The sequence below is a fragment of the Labrus mixtus genome, chromosome 11 (assembly GCF_963584025.1).
Source record: "Labrus mixtus chromosome 11, fLabMix1.1, whole genome shotgun sequence".
Classification (NCBI taxonomy): domain Eukaryota; kingdom Metazoa; phylum Chordata; class Actinopteri; order Labriformes; family Labridae; genus Labrus; species Labrus mixtus.
In genome coordinates this window covers 5655900-5675666 of record NC_083622.1, presented here as the reverse complement: position 1 = coordinate 5675666, position 19767 = coordinate 5655900, and the positions used below count along the sequence as shown (strand labels likewise).

At 39.8% G+C, this 19767-nt stretch overlaps 2 protein-coding genes across 4 annotated transcripts in view; one reads left to right on the top strand and one right to left on the bottom strand.

Moving 5' to 3' along the window:
* The first annotated feature begins 813 nt into the window (after nt 1–813).
* On the top strand, nt 814–15358 carry LOC132983422 (grainyhead-like protein 2 homolog). Of its 2 annotated transcripts, none has more exons than XM_061049715.1 (15): nt 814–1289; nt 2051–2240; nt 2350–2775; nt 2877–2932; nt 3998–4154; nt 4444–4555; nt 6764–6858; nt 10309–10467; nt 10610–10667; nt 10928–11070; nt 11200–11237; nt 12645–12736; nt 13588–13673; nt 13843–13907; nt 14519–15358. In XM_061049715.1, exons 1-15 carry the CDS (start codon nt 1276–1278, stop codon nt 14631–14633), a joined length of 1806 nt encoding a protein of 601 aa, XP_060905698.1. In that variant the 5' UTR covers nt 814–1275; the 3' UTR covers nt 14634–15358. The 2 variants fall into 2 exon arrangements, with proteins under 2 accessions (XP_060905698.1, XP_060905697.1); XM_061049714.1 differs by having other exon boundaries at nt 817–1289; nt 3998–4256.
* A 1135-nt stretch (nt 15359–16493) lies between these two features.
* The window catches only part of LOC132983430 (neurocalcin-delta A), a 73053-nt gene continuing 69779 nt past the window's right edge, over nt 16494–19767 (bottom strand). For both annotated transcript variants that reach the window (XM_061049721.1, XM_061049722.1), the window contains 2 exons: nt 19632–19751; nt 16494–18673 (listed from right to left, as the gene is read on the bottom strand). In XM_061049721.1, the coding sequence (XP_060905704.1) occupies nt 19654–19751 (98 nt within the window). In that variant the 3' untranslated portion in view covers nt 16494–18673; nt 19632–19653. The remainder of the gene's footprint in view (nt 18674–19631; nt 19752–19767) is intronic.

Sequence of the window (19767 nt, the reverse complement as noted above, 5' to 3'; positions counted from 1 at the left end):
TACTAACATAAACCTAACAAAGCAAAATAAAGCATGCGTATCACTTCCACCATGTGAAGAGAGACATACAGTCTGATATGGATGAAAACATACAGTAAATATGATTAAATTGATAGATATTCATGGGTAAAAAGCCATAAAAATATCATTCAAATGTCTTACCAGTTAATAACAATCTTAAACTGTAGATAGCCCCTAAAATAATTGTTAAGAAACGCTAAGTAAAATCCTCCAGACCCTTCGCTGCCGCTTCCAGTGATTGCTATAACTCTGCACGACTGCGCATGCTCAGGTCTAAACTGTGATGCCTTCATGTGCTGTCAGTATCGTTAGAGGAAAGCCTTTTGGACAGAGCAGCGCCTCATCGTGTCAGAAAGAAAAGTCTTATGATTGCACGCTAAAGATAAGTTCGTTTAGTTCTCTCTTTTTATCAGGAGTAGCACGCTATTTAGGTAACAGGGTAGATTTTTATATTTATAGCCTAGAGGTCTATGCCTATATTAGCCGCTCGGGGCTTTGCGCTTATTTCATTGCATTGTTATGTGAGGTAATATAGCCAATTTATGATCGTATATTTAATGTAATCATCTTAAAAGGAGCAGCAAATTTATTATAATTTTTTTTAGTAAAATTAACTGGTTAAGCTGCCACTTAAAATCAAGTTCTACAAATACTAATTGTCCACAAACGTTGGCCGACTATTTATTATAAGCATTATAAGTGGGAATATTATCTACTTCCCTGCTCACTGGTAGTCTACTTTAAAACAAGAGGCCATGGTATAAGAGAACAATATGTGAAGAAAGAGACTACATCACTGTAAAACGTGTCAGCAAGTCCACTTTTTCCTCATTTTCAGGTCACACGCTTTTCCTCATTTTAATTACCAATGGGAGAACATGTGCTCCACCTGTGCAGAGTCGTTTAACCAATGAGCGACGCAGCTGTAGTTTCCTTGTTTATCCTACCTTTTTAGATGCTGCAGTAGAGTCTACCCATCTCTGAGTTCAACAACTTCTCCCAATAGACAGAAACCTGCAGGTCAATGCTCGAAATGCAGTTTTTTTTTTTTAATCCAGTCCTGACATCAGAGACATATTTTTATTAGGCAATATCACGGATAATTTCATTGGCTGTCTTGAATGAGAAGCTAAATAAAGCCAGCCTCTTGTACGCCTACCTTTTTAAATCTCCGACACTAACCTACCTGCACTAACTAGAAAGTCCAGTTTCTCAAGGAAGAACAAGAAAACATCAGGGAATCCTAGAGGCATTATGGATCCAAGCAGGTAAGTACACAATTCCTCAAGCGGTAACGTCTCTCAGTTTTACTCCAACTTTTACCAGTGCTATAAATATCATAGATTTTTTTTTTGGCTCTTTATTTAAGGTAGCATATATTCTGTCATTCAGTGACAAACTTTATTTAATTTCTTTCTTTAACAAATGTCTAATTGTGTTAGTGTTGGTCTAATTATCAAGCTGTGGTAGCCTTTACAAATAAAATGCAAGAAATGCACAACTAGAAAATTTTATCAAAAAACCTTGGGGTGCAAACATAGATTTTAAAATGTATCTTACCTGTGATAATGAATACAACATTGGCATGATTATTTTTGACATAAGAATCACAAATTGTGTGGTAAAAAAAATGTCAACAAATATTGTATGTCCCTATATTGGCTTTCTGAAATACTTTATTTGTGCTTAAGCATCAAATGCAATCTTACCTTAATATTTACAGTCTGAGTCTTAAACACATGATTTCTTGTGTCTAAATAAGGAGATAATTTAAAAGTAGCAGAACTAAACTAAAAATTGAATTTGTAAATCAAATTGTGAAATTGATGTGATATACACATGAGTTATTCCTCAGAAGTTAACTCCATATGGGGGGGGGGGGGGGCGGTTAGATTGAAGTCTGGTGAGAAACAGCCCGGGGCACATCTGGTGGCTTGGCAGAGTTGGAGTCTGTTAATGACGGCTTTGACATTTGCAGTTACGACACGGCTTATGTGTCATCCCGATGTCCTGTCTGAAATCCTCTCAGTAAACGGCTGGTGGTGGTGGTACCAAATGAAGTGCTGGTACCCTCCTCTCGCAGAGTGTTCAGCAGCGAGGATGAGGCGTGGAGGAGCTACCTGGAGAACCCACTGACTGCTGCCACTAAGGCCATGATGAGCATCAACGGAGATGACGACAGCGCGGCGGCACTGGGGCTGCTGTATGACTACTACAAGGTAGAAAGCTTTGCATTACGTGCAGAATAATAATGATTGAATTAGACAAATTCACATGAGCATATTGATATCTGTCGGATCCTATTTTTGTCTTGCCTAATCATGTAAGGTTCCCAGAGAGATGAGACGTGCCCACAGTAGTGGAAAACCCACAGAACCCTCTGCCATTGGACCTGATAACAGCAGCAGCTTGGAGATACTAGAACACCATCTTCAGGCTGTCAGATCAATGCCTGTCAATCTCTCCCTCAACAACAGCACCGCTACAGAACATCAGGGCTCCAGGTATGAAGCTACTTGCCTCGCAGGAGACTCGAGAGAAGGGGACGATAAAGGTGGAGGTGCAGCAGCTTTGGCCCTGGTCAAGTCAGAGGGCTGTGCATCCTGTCCTGGAGGTGCATACAGAGAAGTGCCCAGTGAGCAGTTAAGGATGGTTTACGAACAGAGACACTATGATTTGCCCCTTGCTGGGTACCTAAAAGATGAGCAGAGAAGCACTCCAGAGAGCTTGTATGACGATGCTGTGGAAGGAGAGGTATATGTCCGATTTTGAACTCCATCAGCCTTTTTTTTTTTTAATCAGATATTGGCCTTTTTTTTAAATTATTTCACTTCATATTTTGTGATTTTTAACAGATGTACCTTGACAGTCCCTCCTCAGGAGTTGATGAACTCCACCACAGCCAACAAGGGTAGGTTGAACATTCACAGATAATACTTTTTCAATCAATCAATCAATCTTTATTTGGATAGCGCCAGTTCATAACAATTGACGCTTAAAAAAAAAAAGAGCAGGTAGAAGACCTTACTCATTGTTATATTATCTAGAAAGAACCACATGTTTGTTCATGTTTATGTGTGCACAGTGTGTCTGATGCATATGCATTCAGCGTAAAAGGATACAATTGTGAACATGTAAACTTCACTTTTAAACCCTCCTTTTCAATGTGCTTTGTCATGTTTTCGTTTTTTTTTTTTTTTGGTGAATTCAAAACTTGTCACTACTTGAAGGAAAGATTGCTCAATGAAACCACAACTTTTTTGTCCTGAGGATTCTGTGGCTACAGAGTCATGTCAGTGGACTGTGTCACACCCTTGCTTCCACCCCTCACCCCTTCATCTGTAACGGACGGACTGTATCTTCCTTTGTGTTAGGTCATGTTAGGGATCACAGATAAATTAAAAACCACAATAGCTAGAGCATACATTAACTTACATGACCTTTTGTATAGTCGATGTTTCAGCGATATGAAGCATGTTGAGATATTCTAAAAATAACTTCACATTATACTATTCCTATTGTGTTTTATGGATTACTAAAGGTTAAAAAACATAATAATAACCACAGGTGGAAACTGTTTTGGGTTACAATATTGCACAGCAGTGAATGTGTTGTTTATCAGGAACTATTTTTTTTAGTCATGGATCAAATTACATTTGCTGCAGAGTGTATTAAGGGCAGCAGGTTGGTGTTTATAGTAATGAAGGAACATGTCAGCCAGTTGAACAGTGAGATTTATTGATGTATTTTTATAGTTTTAAAAAGTATGATCGTTATAGTTAAACAATACAGAGCTCTGTGGAGAAAAACAATGTCAGACTTGGATTCACACAGGTCTTAGTAGAACAGAGTTATTATAGGATGTGCTCTTTTTGTGGAAAGACAAAAAATGTGGTTTATTCTCATGTGAGAGGATAGACACTATATTTATTAAGTTTAAGTTAAGTTGACCCAGATCATGTTCATGTATTCACAGTGATAGTTTCCAGTATTGTCTTGAAGCCAGCATGTCACTTCGACCGCGGCAGGGAGACGGACCCATGGCTTACCTGAACAGGGGCCAATTCTACGCTTTGACACTGTCAAAAACCAGCAGCGCATCGTCCCTACGTCAGCCCAGAGGCAAAGTGCGGGTGAGTGGGCTAACGCCGTCACACAGGCCTGATGGGAGCCGATCCAGTAGTGAGCAATGCATCATGGGAGGCTCTGAGCTGCAGAAGGACAGTATTGTACAGGTGAGGGAGAGGAGATTAGTACCTGTGAGGGGGGAAAAAAAGGCAACGGTCGAGGGTAAAACTGTTATCAAACTTCTGGATGGCTTGAAACCGTGTTACTCTTCTGTTCATGTAATATCTGTTTTTTTTCTTACTTGTTTGTTCAGTTTTTGCCTCATTATAAATACATAATTTGTTTTGCCTTCAGAGTGTTATCATGGTGGTCTTTGGAGAAGACAAATGCAGAGATGAGCAGCTGAATAATTGGAAATACTGGCACTCCCGGCAGCACACTGCAAAACAGAGAGTCCTGGATATTGGTATGATGACGCTTGTTTTCCTCCAGTCTTCACTTACAGGCATGTCTACTAAATCCACGTCAAAGGCTTACGAAACCGAACAGATTGGGAATAGGTCTAGATAAACTTGATGCCTGAGCTCCACAAAACATTTTGGTAAAAAGACAGTAAACAGATGGCAACCCTGGAATAGCCTCCAGGGCAGACCTTCAGCATATTCTGAGCTGAAACCCGACACAATTTGAATAACTGTCGTCCCCAGTTCCAGCAGAGCATGGCAGATACAGCCAATGGGTATGCATTTGCATAGACGTTGAGAAATGGGTTGGGGCCTGGACTGAGGCCATATCCAGTACGAACAGCAAGAGACAGGCCTCAGCCTGTGGTGGAAAAATGTAGTGGAATGAAGCAGAGATGTTAGGCACTCTGATGGTTTTGTCCATGGCAAGTTCATGCCAGTACGATGGCACAATGAAAACCCGAGGCAGCTTATAATAACTTTTTCTCACATGGTCTTAAATGTTTTAGGAAGTAACAATGGCCTCATTTCTACTCATTTAGTGCTCTGTCAGATTGTGAAACTCTCAGGTTTGTTTCATTTAAAGTTTAGTGTTCAAGCCCTGAATGTGAAGAAGTGTTGCAGAACTAAACTATTTATTTAATTTTCTTTGTACACAATAAACATCCCACAAAACCCTCAGACTTATTTTGTGACACTTTGCAGGGGCTGACCTCCAGGTTTTGAAGTTAGTGTTCAACTAAAGCCTCATTTACACAAGAACTCCTGACGTTTTCTCAATAATTCAAGGCATTGAGGTCCTGATACTTGCCCTTTTACACAATCTTTCAGCAGGAGATTGTTAGTGTTGGACGTACACTCACATCTCAAACTTTTTCTGTTTGGCTTAAAAGAGGGGGGTGTCTAGGTAGAGTGTGCAGGTATATATAATGGTGACTGTGATAATATCAACTCAGCATGTATAACGGCGTCTTTACAATACAAATGTGACAGTAAGAAAGCAATATTCTGGATATAGAGTATAAAGCAGTGTAACTCAGATGATTGTGATGTCATCAACCTTTGTGGTCACGCATGAACCCCAACTGGACAATGTTAAGAGGTTTTTTATTTCACCAGTATTTTACTAGGATATAATAAGAAACAAATATGACATCATTTAATAAATCAAAAAGCAGAGAAACATGTACATAAAGTTCATCAAATGAGCCTGGTTTTAAAATCTTCCAAGCTAAATGAATGCTCTAGTTTAAGGGTGACTCCCCAACTCAGACCCAGACCCAGACTCACATGATGAGACCTTGAGATGGAAAGCTAGAGCGGAGAACATAAATCAGAAGGCAGTTCATGTTGTATGGCCTTATAAAGAAAAATGTACCAACGCTCCATCGTTCGGTTGTACAAGGGAGATGATCCTACTCTCTCGTGTACGAAGAAACCAAACCAGAGAAAAGTCGCAATGCATCATGGTACACTGAGTCCAACATTTTCAGTGAGGATGGAATGCACTGCATGTGTGACATGGACTTCAGTTGTTCAACGTAGTTTCACTTTGACTGGTTACAACAAAAACAAAAAAATCACATGTACATTGGTGCGTCAGAATGAACAATCTAATCTCTTATTGATTACTATTTCTGTCAAGGGGAGACTTTTACTACAAAATAAATACTTCATAGTTCATAACTTCCAAACTCCATTGGATCTGCAGAGTCCCTCTGCACCTTTTAAGAAAAAGCTAAAGACCCAGCTCTTTCATGAATACCTACTAACTTAATGATGATGGTCTCCATATTATTGATGATGATGATGGTAATGACGATGGTTTTTGTTTGATAACGACGACTTATAAGATGGTTTCTATACTGATTAGAGCTCTCAAGAACTGCCCTCAATGTTGTGCTTTGCCTCTGGTCACTTCCTGTCAGCACCTGTGTGTCCAATCAGACTCAAAGCTGATCGTTTGCTCTTACTCACATTGTTCCCTTTTTTCTAGATCCTTGCTTGTGTTGTACTTACTCTCTGATGTACGTCGCTTTGGATAAAAGCGTCTGCTGAGTGAATTGTAGTTCGGATACCATTTCTGTACTTTTACATAAAAGGGGTTTTAAAGGCGGGGCATTTTTCTGAGTGCAGGGTGACTACATTATTCTGTTGAAGTGTAAAGCTAACAACTTGAAATTCTCTTCTCTTATCTTCATTTCCTGCAGCCGATTACAAAGACAGCCTCAGCACGATCAGTAATGTGGAGGAAATTGCCTATAACGCCGTCTCCTTCACATGGGACGTGAGTGAAGAACCCAAGGTAAAAAAATAAAATAAAAATCAACAGAAGTATCGTGAGATAATGTGTTTTAGTTAAAGTAGATGCTTGATCCACAAAGGAAGCCACTCAAAACATATAAACATGTTTTTCTTAACCTTCACTTTTAAACCCTCCTTTTCAATGTGCTTTGTCATGTTTTCTTTTTCTTTTTTTGTGAATTCAAAACTTGTCACTACTTGTAGGAAAGATTGCTCAATGAAACCACAACTTTTTTGTCCTGAGGATTCTGTGGCTACAGAGTCATGTCAGTGGACTGTGTCACACCCTTGCTTCAGAATAGCTGCCAGCCCCCTCCATTCGCCCCTCACCCCTTCTCTAGAACAGACGGACTGTATCTTCCTTTGTGTTAGGGATCACAGACATGCTCCACACATGGCAACATACCCTGAAGCAGCTACTCGGATTTCACCTTTTGTTAAAGTGGTCAGTTAGATGCAGACAAATTGCAAACAACGTGTACAAACACTCACACCCAGCTCAAGCCAAGCCTCAGGCTGCGTTTGGCTTCTGACAGTTTTTTTAATGCTCTGGCTTCTATCGGACTGAAATTTAATGAGATCTTCAAACAGTGTCATTGTGAGAAAGGTAATTACTGCCTTGTGGGTTTGCGGATAAATACCTGGTGTTGACTTAAACCTTTACTCCTTTGTGTGATGATACAGCATCACCTTGTGTTCACTCAGTTGTATCTTGCTTTACACCTGAAGACATCATCAGTTAGCAGTCTGAACTCTGCACAGTATGTAGATGAAAATGTAGACATTTAAGTGTCCCACGAGGAGAAGTGACATTTCATCTCACACCATCTTCAGATCAAATTAGATTTCTCTCATACTTTATGTGTAGAACAGATAGTTGTAAAACTAATGGCTTTCCCATCATTTTAAGCTCTACTCTGTATGTTTAGTGCTAATATCTGAACATCAGATTGCTAGTTTTTTCATTGTGATCATGCTTTAATGCCATTGTTAGTACAGCAACTTGCCACAGATTTAGAGCGTGTTTTTTTTTTTTTATACTTTTGGGTATTGTGTGATTATAATTTCAGTAATGTGGTGCGGTTCTTGTGCTTTTTAAGAGGGCAAGCACGGCTTTATGACCCACTGCAACCATTAAATCAGTCACTTGCTGCCATTGAGTTTTTTTTTTATTGCCGACTGAAATATGTAAGGGTGAGAAATTAACGTCTTTCCAACCTTCCTGAAAATGACACACCATCCGTCTTTGAGCAAAAAGGTCAAACTAATTTCCTTTCTGACCAGCCCTCCTGCAGGATTTTCATATAGTCTCTTTAGTTTTGTTCATGAATGTTGAAGTTTAAGCACCAGTGGACATCAGTGCATAAACCTCAATGTTTTATGTGCATCAATACCAAAATTTTCTATAGGCTATATAAACCCTCTTTTTAATGTCACTTTATTTTTCCACCAATGCCAAGCCGTTTTCCTCTTCTTTTCCCACTTTCAGAGCCTGGATTCCCAAACTCTAAATGTGTCTTACATTGGCTGAAAGACTCTTTCTAAAGATGATTTCACAGTCAGAGTATTGAATGTTTAAAGGTGAAACGGGCTGACTCTGGTTCTGTTAATTGGGTATGTTAATGTGTGGCTGTCCGATAGTAAACAGATGATAATGCTGCACACAGACAATGCAATATCCCTTACTAGCCTCCACACAGGACCAGGGACAAGTTGAAAACAACCCCTCTGTTGATGTGAGGAAATATGACGGCTCATGTCACTGTGTTGTGGTTTTGAAACGTATTGGATGTCCAATCAGCTTCCGATGGGCTGATGCACAAAATCGGTATTTTTAGTGCAAATGATCAGTTCTGATTTTTTGTTTTGGCATGGTTCTGCTGTTGCCAGGCAACAACCATCATCCTCATTTGTAGTGAGTAATAGTGTGAGGAGAGTTGATAGGGGAGATGAGCTGCTTCCTGGAGCTGTTTTTGTTTTTGTTTGTCAGTTGACCGATGGCACCCTCTGAACTTTTCTTTTTCTAGGAAGAATTTTTGAATTCCCAGAAATGCAGTACACACACATGCACACACATGCACTCATGCACGCACACGCAGGCACGCTAGCAGCGTGGAGACCTGTGCTATTGGAGATACTAATCTGCCTGAGGTCTATGGAGGTGTGAATTCGTGGAGGTGTGTAGGAGGCTCATTTGTGCTCTAGGCTTTTCCAGCACGCAGCTCTCACCTCTGCAGGTTGAGACATGATGCTGTTAATGCTGCATAGTGGGAAAATTCTTGTTTTTGAGGTTGGCATCTTTTCCGTTAGTCGTCTGTGGTGACCTGTTGCTCAGGCTGTCCGACCCGTTTAACTGGAAACTTCATCAGGAGTTTATGTTGGCTTTAATGCTTTGGCAGTAAACGAACATGATGGGAAACCATGGGAATCTTTAACGTCCTGTAACTACAGGAAGTATGAGAGGAAAAGCACACAAAGTTCTGGCTACATTGTGCACTTCTTTTAAAATTCTTAGATTATTGTTGTTCTACAATTTGGCTGAGGTGTTGTGACCTCTCTCTAGCTATGAACAGATTCAGGTACTTAGCTGCATTATTCAGGGATTTGGAGCAAAACCTCACATTTCTATAATCTGCAGCTCATGGTACAATAATAAACCAATTGTAAAGTATGGTTTCAAAAGTTTTCTCTCAAATAGAAAGCCTATTCAGCTTATAGGATATTTCACATAAAAAAAGGTGGAGTAGTAGTGGGACATATTTACTTCTGACCTGTGAGTTACACCTGCTGATGTGACTCCTGACCCTGTGACCTTTTCACTCAACGCTGCAGCTTTAGGGTCATGAGTCAGGTTGAGATTCAGCAGGGAGCACAGTGATCCATTTGAACAACAAATGCTGAGCTGATGGAAGAAAACAAAAACAAAAAAAGCAAGACAGTAATACCTGTGTGTCGGCTTTAAGTTTCCAACCACTGCTTGACATACTGGTTTACGAAAGGGAAGTTAAAATCATGTATTTCCTAGTTTCTGCTACCCTGCAGAGTGAAAGGGCAGAACAGACGCCTCGCTGTGGGAGTGTCACCAGCCTGGGGGAGGAGTTACTGCCCTTTGTGATGTCATAAAGGGAAAATCTCCAAACAGCCTTTTTGAGCACACATTTTCTGAGAAGTGGAGCAGGAAAAAGTTCTAATTGGGGATTTGTAAACAGGCTAGAGACACACATTAGTTTAGAAAAACACGGTAAATTATGATTTGAATAATGTGTGACCTTTAAATGTCAGGATAATTTCTTCATCCGAAATCACAATTTTCTGTATTTCCATATCAGTTGAGCTTTCCATCATCAAAAAAGACAAGTATGCCTGGCTCTGATGATTAATCTCTCTACTTGTTTGAGTCCAAAGCAATCAGAAATTGACTCTGTCCTTTTGTCTGACTCTTGTTTCCTAGGTCTTCATCTCTGTGAACTGTCTAAGCACAGACTTCTCCTCGCAGAAAGGTGTGAAGGGGATGCCTCTGATAATCCAGATAGACACCTACAGCTACAACAGCTGCAGCAGCCGGCCTATTCACAGGGCCTTCGCTGAGATCAAGGTCTTCTGTGACAAGGTGAGGAAGGCTTGCTGGCACAGTCGGCTGCCCAGTCTCGAGCGGAGGATTGAGACTTTGTTGAGAGATTTTTTTTGAGGTTTGCTGTCTTTTAGCATATTTTTTTTTTTTCTGTGCTGTGAATCCCTCGTGTGTTTCGCAGGGTGCTGAGAGGAAGCTTCGTGATGAGGAGAAGAAGCAGCTCAGAAAGAGAACGAAAGGTAAAAAAAAAGACAGTTTGGCTAAAATGAACTGCATATAAAGAAGTACTGTAAATGTCATGGCCAGATATATCTTCATAGAACTTGATTAAAATAGGACAAAACAAAATCAACAAGCACTTCCCAGTAAACCATATAAATTGGATAGATGAGCTCAGTGGAACGCTAAAGGCCAGGCAAGCGTAATGGGACCTCATTGGACCTATAAATCAAATGGTTGCCTGGCAACAGATGTTAAATTCACTCCCTCTCTGGATTAGGGAAAAATGGCAGCTCAGGGCCTACCTCTCTTATCAAGAGGGCTGATAACACGCTGTTAAAAACTGTCATGGACCTGGACTCCCACCAGCCTGTCCTCTTCATTCCTGACGTCCACTTTGGAAACCTGCAGAGAGCCGGGCAGGTGAGGAATGTCTAATACACACCTACACACACACACACACCAACACACACACAACAGGGAGAAATACCCATTGGAGCCATTGTCCAGTCTTGCAGTGTTCCTCATGTCGAGCTTTGACTCCATTTACAGGTGTTTGCCTTCAACACCGAGGAGGTCGACAGTGATAGGTGAGTATCAAGCTGTTATTTACGTACTCTTGATCTGTCGTTTCCGAGGTCACTTTGCTATTTACTTCTGTTAAATAGTCCAAGTCACTTTCTTTTCTAACTCTTTATGTTTCAAATACCAAAAAGGGATTGTTAAAAATGTTCAATATATTTCTCTTCATGAACTTTGGACTTATCAGACCCCATAGAACAGAAACAAAATTATTGTGAATAAGCTACACTGTGACATTTAAAGAGCCCATATTCTGCCCTTTTTGGGGTTTGTATATTTAATCTATGTACCTACTTTTGTACGTTCACAATAGATAAAGTCTGAAAAAAGTGTCTGTTTTCATGTACTGCTCCTCCTTGCTCCCTCTACGCTCTGAGTCCGTCAGCTACACTCTGTTGAGCCCACACTGTTAGACCCCACGTGGGCCAAGTCTGCTCTGATTGGTCTGCCGATCCGCTCTGTCGTTATTGGTCAGTTGCTCAGCACGCGTCTCGGAAATTTCCACATGAGCTGCTGGGCTTGCCACAACGAGCCAACGGACTTAGATCATTGATCTCACACTGACAATGACGTCGGACTGACACATTTTTTTCGAGGGGGGCTAAAACCGAGCGTTACATGCGGCTAATGCTGCAGCTAACAGGAGGACGTAGGAGAAGCCACGTTTCCGCGGACTTTTAATTTTTGCACATAGATGTGCCTAAACATGCACAGGACACTTGGAAAACACACTAAAGAGCATATAAAACCAGGAAAAGCATAATATGGGACCTTTAACGCAAAGAATGGATCCATTATGGTGTTTTCACACATGTCCAAAACTCTTGATAATTTTCAGACATTTTTGGGTGTGCTACAAACGGACTGACTGTACGCAGACTTTTACCTGCCATCCTCTGAAGTCAATTTTCATGTGAAGTTGGAGTGAGCAACATGTGTAAACATAGCAGATATATATGTAAATATTGATGGCAGACTTTTCCTGCTTGTTTTTCTAGCCAGTCTGGGCTTTTCTACTTCATACTGTTCATTGACGTCACATTACACCACAGGCATAAACTCATGATAGTGTTGAACTCTGTCCAAGAAATCTTCATGAGTGCATTATGTAATAATAGCCTAAGAGTTGTGTGTCTGATAATTATACTGACAATAATTTGCACTGTAAATCATACACATACACAACTGCACGGATCCTCCACTGCACACTTTGTGTTTCTTATATTTCGACATTCTATCATACATTTTTATATTGTTTTTTTATATTTTGATCTTATTCTATTTAAGTTTTTTTTTTGTCAGCAGAAGCACTGCAAGTCAAATTCCTTGTATGTTTAAATGTACTTGGCAATAAAAACCATTTGTCTGTTTCTGATTTGTGGTTGTGTGTGTGTGTGTGTGTGTGTGTTTGTCAGGAGTGTTGTTGTGAAACGGTCGTCTAATCCAGCTGAGACAGATGTTTGTCCCCCTCTGCCCAAGAAGCCCAAAGTGGAACTGGAAAGAAAAGGTGTGTTAAAGTAAAGGTTCTTCTCTCTGAACTATCTCTGCTCATTTGTCTTCCCTTTTGAGAAGTCTACAACCAGTGTTCTCGCATGTTTCAGGCAAATGGCTTTCATTTTTTTAAGCTGTGTCATAGTGCACAAATCAGTGTTTGTCTTTGGAGTGATCCCTCGTAGGGTAGCTCGGGTAGTTTCTCTGATAACTTAAAGCTACTGTGGGGAGATTTCAAGTTGTGCCCCACTGTGGACAGAATGGTTACCTCTGGGTTCTTTAGGAATTTGTACATTACATGTGTTTGTAGTGTTTTCTGAGGAAAAATCTAATTTGACATCCTTTGAAAAGTCAAATGTATCACTTATTGTTCATGTTTGTCGTGAACAGTAAAAAACAAAGCTGTTTCTGCAGCGTGCAGGACATCACTTTGTTTGACACCGACCCTAAAACTGACTCTGCAGACCAATCAGAATCTAATGTGGATGATGTCACTTACAAAGAGGCCTCTGTTCACATTTCAGTCTGTTTAATAACCAGATGAAAACATCTTCACAGGAGCTTTAAGATCATTCCATCAAATCCAATATAACTAGACAACAATGATATGACTTTTAACACTAAAAGTAATCTGTGAACTTTTTGTTCATGTCCACCACATGGCAAACAGCTGACGTCATTGTACAAGAGTCTGGCTGATGTTGTAGCACTCAAAAGGGGAAAAACATAAACAATATAATTATTGTATTGAACAACCGGAACAGGAATACAGCCCTTCATACAGCCCCTAAATGTTTCTTTTCTTCTAAGTTTTAAGTTGTTATGTGACTATGTGGATGACTTTTTCCATTTTCATTGGCTCATCAGTTTTGCTGTATGTGAGAAAGGAGTGTGATGACGTGTTTGATGCCCTGATGCTGCACACCCCAACCCTCAGGGCATTAATGGAGGCAGTGAGTATACGTTTTGTTCTTGCCACTTAAGGCTGAATCATTTGACCAACACATGGCCTCCTTTTGTGACGGATTAATTAGTCAGTTTTTAGTTTTTAGTTTAAAAAAAGATAACATACAAAGGGATCATGCTGCTTTAACATGTTGGACATGCACCGTTTCTTTACAGATCTCAGAAAAATATGCACTGCCTGTTGACAAAATTGACAAAGTTTACCAAAAGAGCAAAAAAGGGTGAGTATGCCAAACCCTTCAAGACCTCAGCCTTCAGTTTTTTGGGTGACGTAATTCTCATTGTGAGGCCATACGTATTCACTTTGTAGTGTTTGTAGTTTGATCTTACAGTAGTGTTTAGTAAGTGATGCATCTTCAAAGTCATCAAAGTATTTTAATATTTAATTATCAAGCTGAGATTCTGAGATGTTTTACTGGATCATGATAACCATGAACAGCTGGCAGCAGAAGGAAAAAAAAAGTAAAGTATCAGTGAAGTCATTTATATTCATTCTGCTGTACGTGCATCAAAAATGTCAATCTATTAAATCCCCATTGGATGGATTGATTTTTTTCTCTCAGTCTAACCAATAGTGGTGGAGACATTTCTGTCAAAAGCAAAATATGTCAACTTCACTGTGGGAGAAAGATCAGGGGACACAAGGGAGGTAGGTATCATCCTCTGGGGATTAAATAGAAGAGCAGGGCCTCTGAGGAATCTATGAGACTGATACAGATTGTTAGAGAAAACAATGTTGTTGTTTGTTTAACATTAGTCAAAAACAAGCACGCCTTGTGCCTTGGATTAACCGGATACTTTTTCTGCCTCTTCATGTGTTTGTCTCCCTCAGGGTCCTGGTGAACATGGACGACAACATCATCCAGAACTACTCCAACGAGGACACCTTCACCCTGACCGTCGAGAGCTCAACGGACTCCTTGCATATCACGCTGTCAGAAATCTGATGGTTGATCGTCAAAGCACTGTTTTTTATTTTTTTATTTTATTTTTTTATCCATCACCATGTTGTCTGACAGAGGTGAATACTGGTGGGTGTAGCTTTCCATTTGACGGAGTAGCAATTGTGAACCGTATCACGTGACAATACCAGAATGTGATCCACATACGAGTCTTGGTTTTTCGTTTTTTACCCAACGCAGAGAGTCATTCACCTCTTAATACTTACTGTGTGAGAACCAGAAGAGAGGGGTTTATCCCGGTCACTGTGACGTGAGGCATTCAGCCAGTTTGCTGGAAGAAGACAAAGCAGTGTGCAGTATGGTTTTACTGGATTTGCAGGAATTTGGAGGGAATACTGTGAGCGTCCTCTGCTTCTTCTTCCATCCTATCTCTTATTATCCTTTCACTTTGAAGTCTATCCAACATGCTTTGATGACACTCACTGTTGTTTTTTTTTATCTATGTGATAATCTTTTAAATTTGTCATTGGAGCTCCTTTGTCCGATCACTCTTTACCAACACACTGATTTACTCATTCCCCATGATGTACAGTTTTATAAATGTGTCATTAAATATAGTTTTATACGTAGTCCCTTGTCTCTACTGATTTGTTGTACTTTTAACTTGTTTTGCAGTTTAAAGGTAATTATGTGTTTTTGCTACTTGAAGTTGTTTATCATTTTTTCCTTTAAGATATACTTTGGATGTATAAATAAAAACTTGTAATTGGTTTTATTGATTCTACTTGGTCATTAATGCAGGTAAAAGAGTTGATATCCATTGTCTAATGCTTTATTAATGAACGTAGATTTTCTCCTGCATGAAGCACCTCGTTGTAATTTATTTTATTTGAAGAATTAAATCATAGAAATGAGACAAATTCTTTGGCACTTAAATTTTAGAGTTGTTATATAGTGCAGTGCATGAGCATACCAAACTCAACTGATTAGAGCAGTTTCATCAGTGGAAGCAAGAGCTACACACAGTTTGGGCATGTATTATGAGAGGTTAAAGTTTCATTAAACCCAATTTTCTAAAAAGTTCGACGATGTGTAAAATGTAAATAAAAACAGAAATGAAACCTCCTATTTGATTGAAAATGACACAGAGACAAAATATGCCCACAAATGATATGCCCGGTTTGAATTTTGATGATGAAAACATGTTTTAGAAATAGTTTAAGATAGGTGAAATAAGAAAACGACACCTAATAGAAGATCTCCCAGTTGATAAAGTTATCCTGCCTCAGGTTATTAATGACTGGGAATAAAAGAGAATCCCAGAGAGTCTTCCTGAAGTAAAGATGAGGAGGGGTTCACCAGGCCATGAACATAGTGCACCAAAACGAATGATTTAACAATTTCAGAGAATCTGGGGATTTTATTCTCTAAAGTAAAAAATATCGTCTCTGTGCTATTTCCAATTAAATATGGGGTCTCAGCGTTTTGCGATTCATCAAATTGTTTTAGTTTACATTTAAAAAATGTCCCAACTTTTTAGGGAATGGGGTTGTCCAACATGGAAAAGTTCATGAGCTGATAAATCCAGCATGAACATGTATGAATAAACCTTATATCATTTTATTTAAAGTCACTGGCTAAACCTTTATGTAGGCTATCACAGGCTGGACTTGGACCTGGGCCACCCACTTGAAAGACTATAGCCTCCATACATGGGGCAAGACCTACCCCGCTAGGCCATCTGCGCCCCAACTCAAGGTACATTTAAGTTCAATCTTCGTAAAGAACACAGCACACAGTATGATCTAGATCTGCTCTCTTTGTAAAGTGTCTTGAGATCACATTTGTTATGAATCGGTGTTGCACAAATCAAGATGAATGCATCGATTAAGCGGACACCACATCGATGTTTGCACACAATAAATTGTAAATTTAATTCTTGCCTTTTAAAATGGACCAAAAAACAGAATTCTGTGTTCCAAAACTGCCGTCACTAAATACAGGATACCATACAAAACCTACAAAATGCAACAATAACAAACATTTTGTCCAACAGATAACAATTGTACAGTATAAATGTATACAATACTGTCTTTGTTTAATTTGGCACTTGACCACAAGATGCTATTTTGTGTTTAAACAGAAATGTTACACCTGAAGGAGCCTTAAAAAAAAGACTAAAGTCATTAAAAAGACATTAAAAGCAACACAATGTGACAGTATCACTGCAGTAGTTGTTCTGGGTTTGTTCATCTGCATCTTTTTTCTTTTTTCTTCTTCACAAAAAAAATAAACAGCAGTTATTTAAAAAAAAACAAAAAAAAAAAAAACATTCAAAACTTTTATAGTAGGAAAACAATGCAATCACTGAAACAGCTTTGCTCTACCCTGTGGAGGGCTCAGGTACATTCAGGTGAGGCTCATACCAGTGCTGCTGGAACTTTGTCTCTTCTCTCACTTCTTTGCTTTTCAAGTGAATATTAAAAAGAGGGAGGGGAGGTGAGTCCAAAAAAAGTGTCAATCACATCCTTTTAGAGTTATTTGATTCATTATATTTAGATACCGGCACTTACACTGGTATGTGTCATTAGCATGTTGTTTGAGTAATACTGTAAACTGTGTTCATGCTTTACGAAGTGCACTCAGCATCTTGTCTAAAGGATTGAATCATCTCTGAGTACATTTGGCTCTGTTACAGTCAGATACAACTGACGTGTGTATACACTTGATTTAAACATGGTCTCCTTTAAAACAGTGTGTCTCTGTGTGTAGAGGTCGTTACGCGCTCCTCTTCTCAGATGAACCCCCGAGTTTTGATCGGCTTTGGCAGTCCATACGCTGCAGTAACACTGACAACTGGCAGCACTAACGATGAAAAACACAAACATACAGAAGCAGGCACAGAGCCGGATTTTTGACTGGCCGATTAGCTACTGATATCCATAATAAAAAATACATAACATGCGAATAAGTCACATGCATACACGCGTTGTTCATTCTGCTCACCTCCGCAGCCAACTGCTCACCACTGAATCAACATGCGGCATTTAAAAAACATCGAAAAAGTGAAGTTTGAAGAAGTGTGTCTCTGGAAATGGTTTACATGCTTGACATTCTGCAAAAGCAATAAACAAACGTTCTGTTAATTACTTAACATTTGTAATGGACTGAGTTATCTGGACTTTTGCTTTACAAATTCAGGTGCACTTTAATATATCTACATTGTACTCAAAGACTTTACAGACTCGTTTTCTACCCTTCCTCAGCTGGAGCGCAGTAACACACTGCCACTCTGAGACTCTCTGTCAAACTCTTACTGATTTGTGATTTGTGTTTCATCCTTCATGACGTCAGAGATATTTCACAAAATCAAATGACATGTTGGGGGCGCATATATGCATAGAAGCATAGTATTACATTTTTATGTAAATTTTTTTTCCTCAGCACAAAATAAGAAACAATGTCTATCAAGGTTGCAAAATACACAAACACAGGAATATTCTCACAGTAGAAAAAAAAAAAAGAAGGAAACTAAAAGCAGTACTTGCTCTGACTAAAGGACAAACTTCACAAGTCCTCTCTGCAGTAAGAGCCGTTATTTAATACCATCATCTCTCTCTCTCTTGTTGTCTCATGCACACACTCTGTCTATGACACACATACGAGTGACAGAGGGTCTGTGTGGCCCCCGGCTGGAGCCCTGAATGGCACAGAGAGCCACGCAAAGACACTGATACAGAGACTCCAGTTTATACTGTATATACAACCTACTGTTGTCATTCATTGTCTTCTGACAGGCCTAGAGGAGAACTGAGGGACCGTGGTCGACTACGATCTGCAGATTTTTGAAAAACCGTTTGAGGGTTCAGGAAGGTCAGGGGTCAGGTTTAGTCTTTGTTGGTCTTCGGGAAGGGGTTTTAGATAAATAGCTCAGGTGTGTTAACTGGAACATGTGGCTCCTTTACTCATCTTTGAAGTCCTCAGTGCATATTGAAGGCCTTTCATCTTCATCAGCTTGTCATTCTTCATCAACAGTGTGCTCCTTAGTGGAGAGTTAAGGGCTTTTAGAGTCACCCACAGAAGCACTGTGAAGAGACACACAAAGGTTAGAACTGATGTGGAAACACATTTTGGTATTTAACCCAATAGTCCACATGGACCAAAACTAAAAATGATTCTCACTGAATCACATTTTAAAGTAGACAACAGCTATCACTTTTTGTTTTAGCAATTAGAACAATGCAAAGTTCATTTTATACATTTGGAAAATATGAAAAACTAGAACCCAAAACATGTTCAAACTCTGCTGGATTCAGACTAATCACATAATAATTCAGCAGAAAGACTAAACAACACAAGTTCAAACAAGGCAAACAGTTCAAACCTACATTAAGTTTAATCTGCAATAATGTGCTTAAGTTTCAGAAGGAGGTGATGATGTCATCACTGTTTCCTCTGGGGATTTAGACGGACCAGAGACATCTCACATGACGCTTTCATATTTCCATCTTGACTACTTGTTGATTTTGTGAGAAGCTAAGTCCCGTCATAAAGAGAAGCGTAACATCTTGACATCACAAAGGCAGTTGAGTAAGCCTCAAGTGTCCTACATTCCTACGAAGAGGCAGCACGGCTGACATTTGGGATCTTTACAGGAGGTGCCTGCAAAGACAGTACAAATCCTACACATGTGGGCTTTAAATGTAAGAAGCTTCTTCAGAGCATCAACTCCTTCCAGGACTTCTCCAAAATAACAGACCACCTCCCACAAAGTCTCTAACATCAGTCCTTGAACAGTCACAAAGCCAGTGACACGGTGGATGACCCGGCCCACATCCTGCAGGCGTTGCTCACAGCCTCTGAATAGCTTCATATCATTCCAGAGGCTGATCCTCCGCCTTCCTGCTATCAGCTCTTTCTCAAACTTACACCACCAGAGCACCGTCACACTCTCCCCTAAACACCTTCCTGTTTTCAAAAAGTTAAGTATACAGAAGCTTTTACTGTAAGTTGTACTGTACACACGTTGAATTTGGGCCTTACAGGTTGAGCTGATGCCTCGGGTTTAGAACTGTCCAGCACTGCTGGGGTCACACTGCAACAGGCGGACGATGGAGGGGTCGCTCTTTGCTCCTTTGATGAACTCCTCCAGGGACAGCTTGCCTTGAACACACCAAAC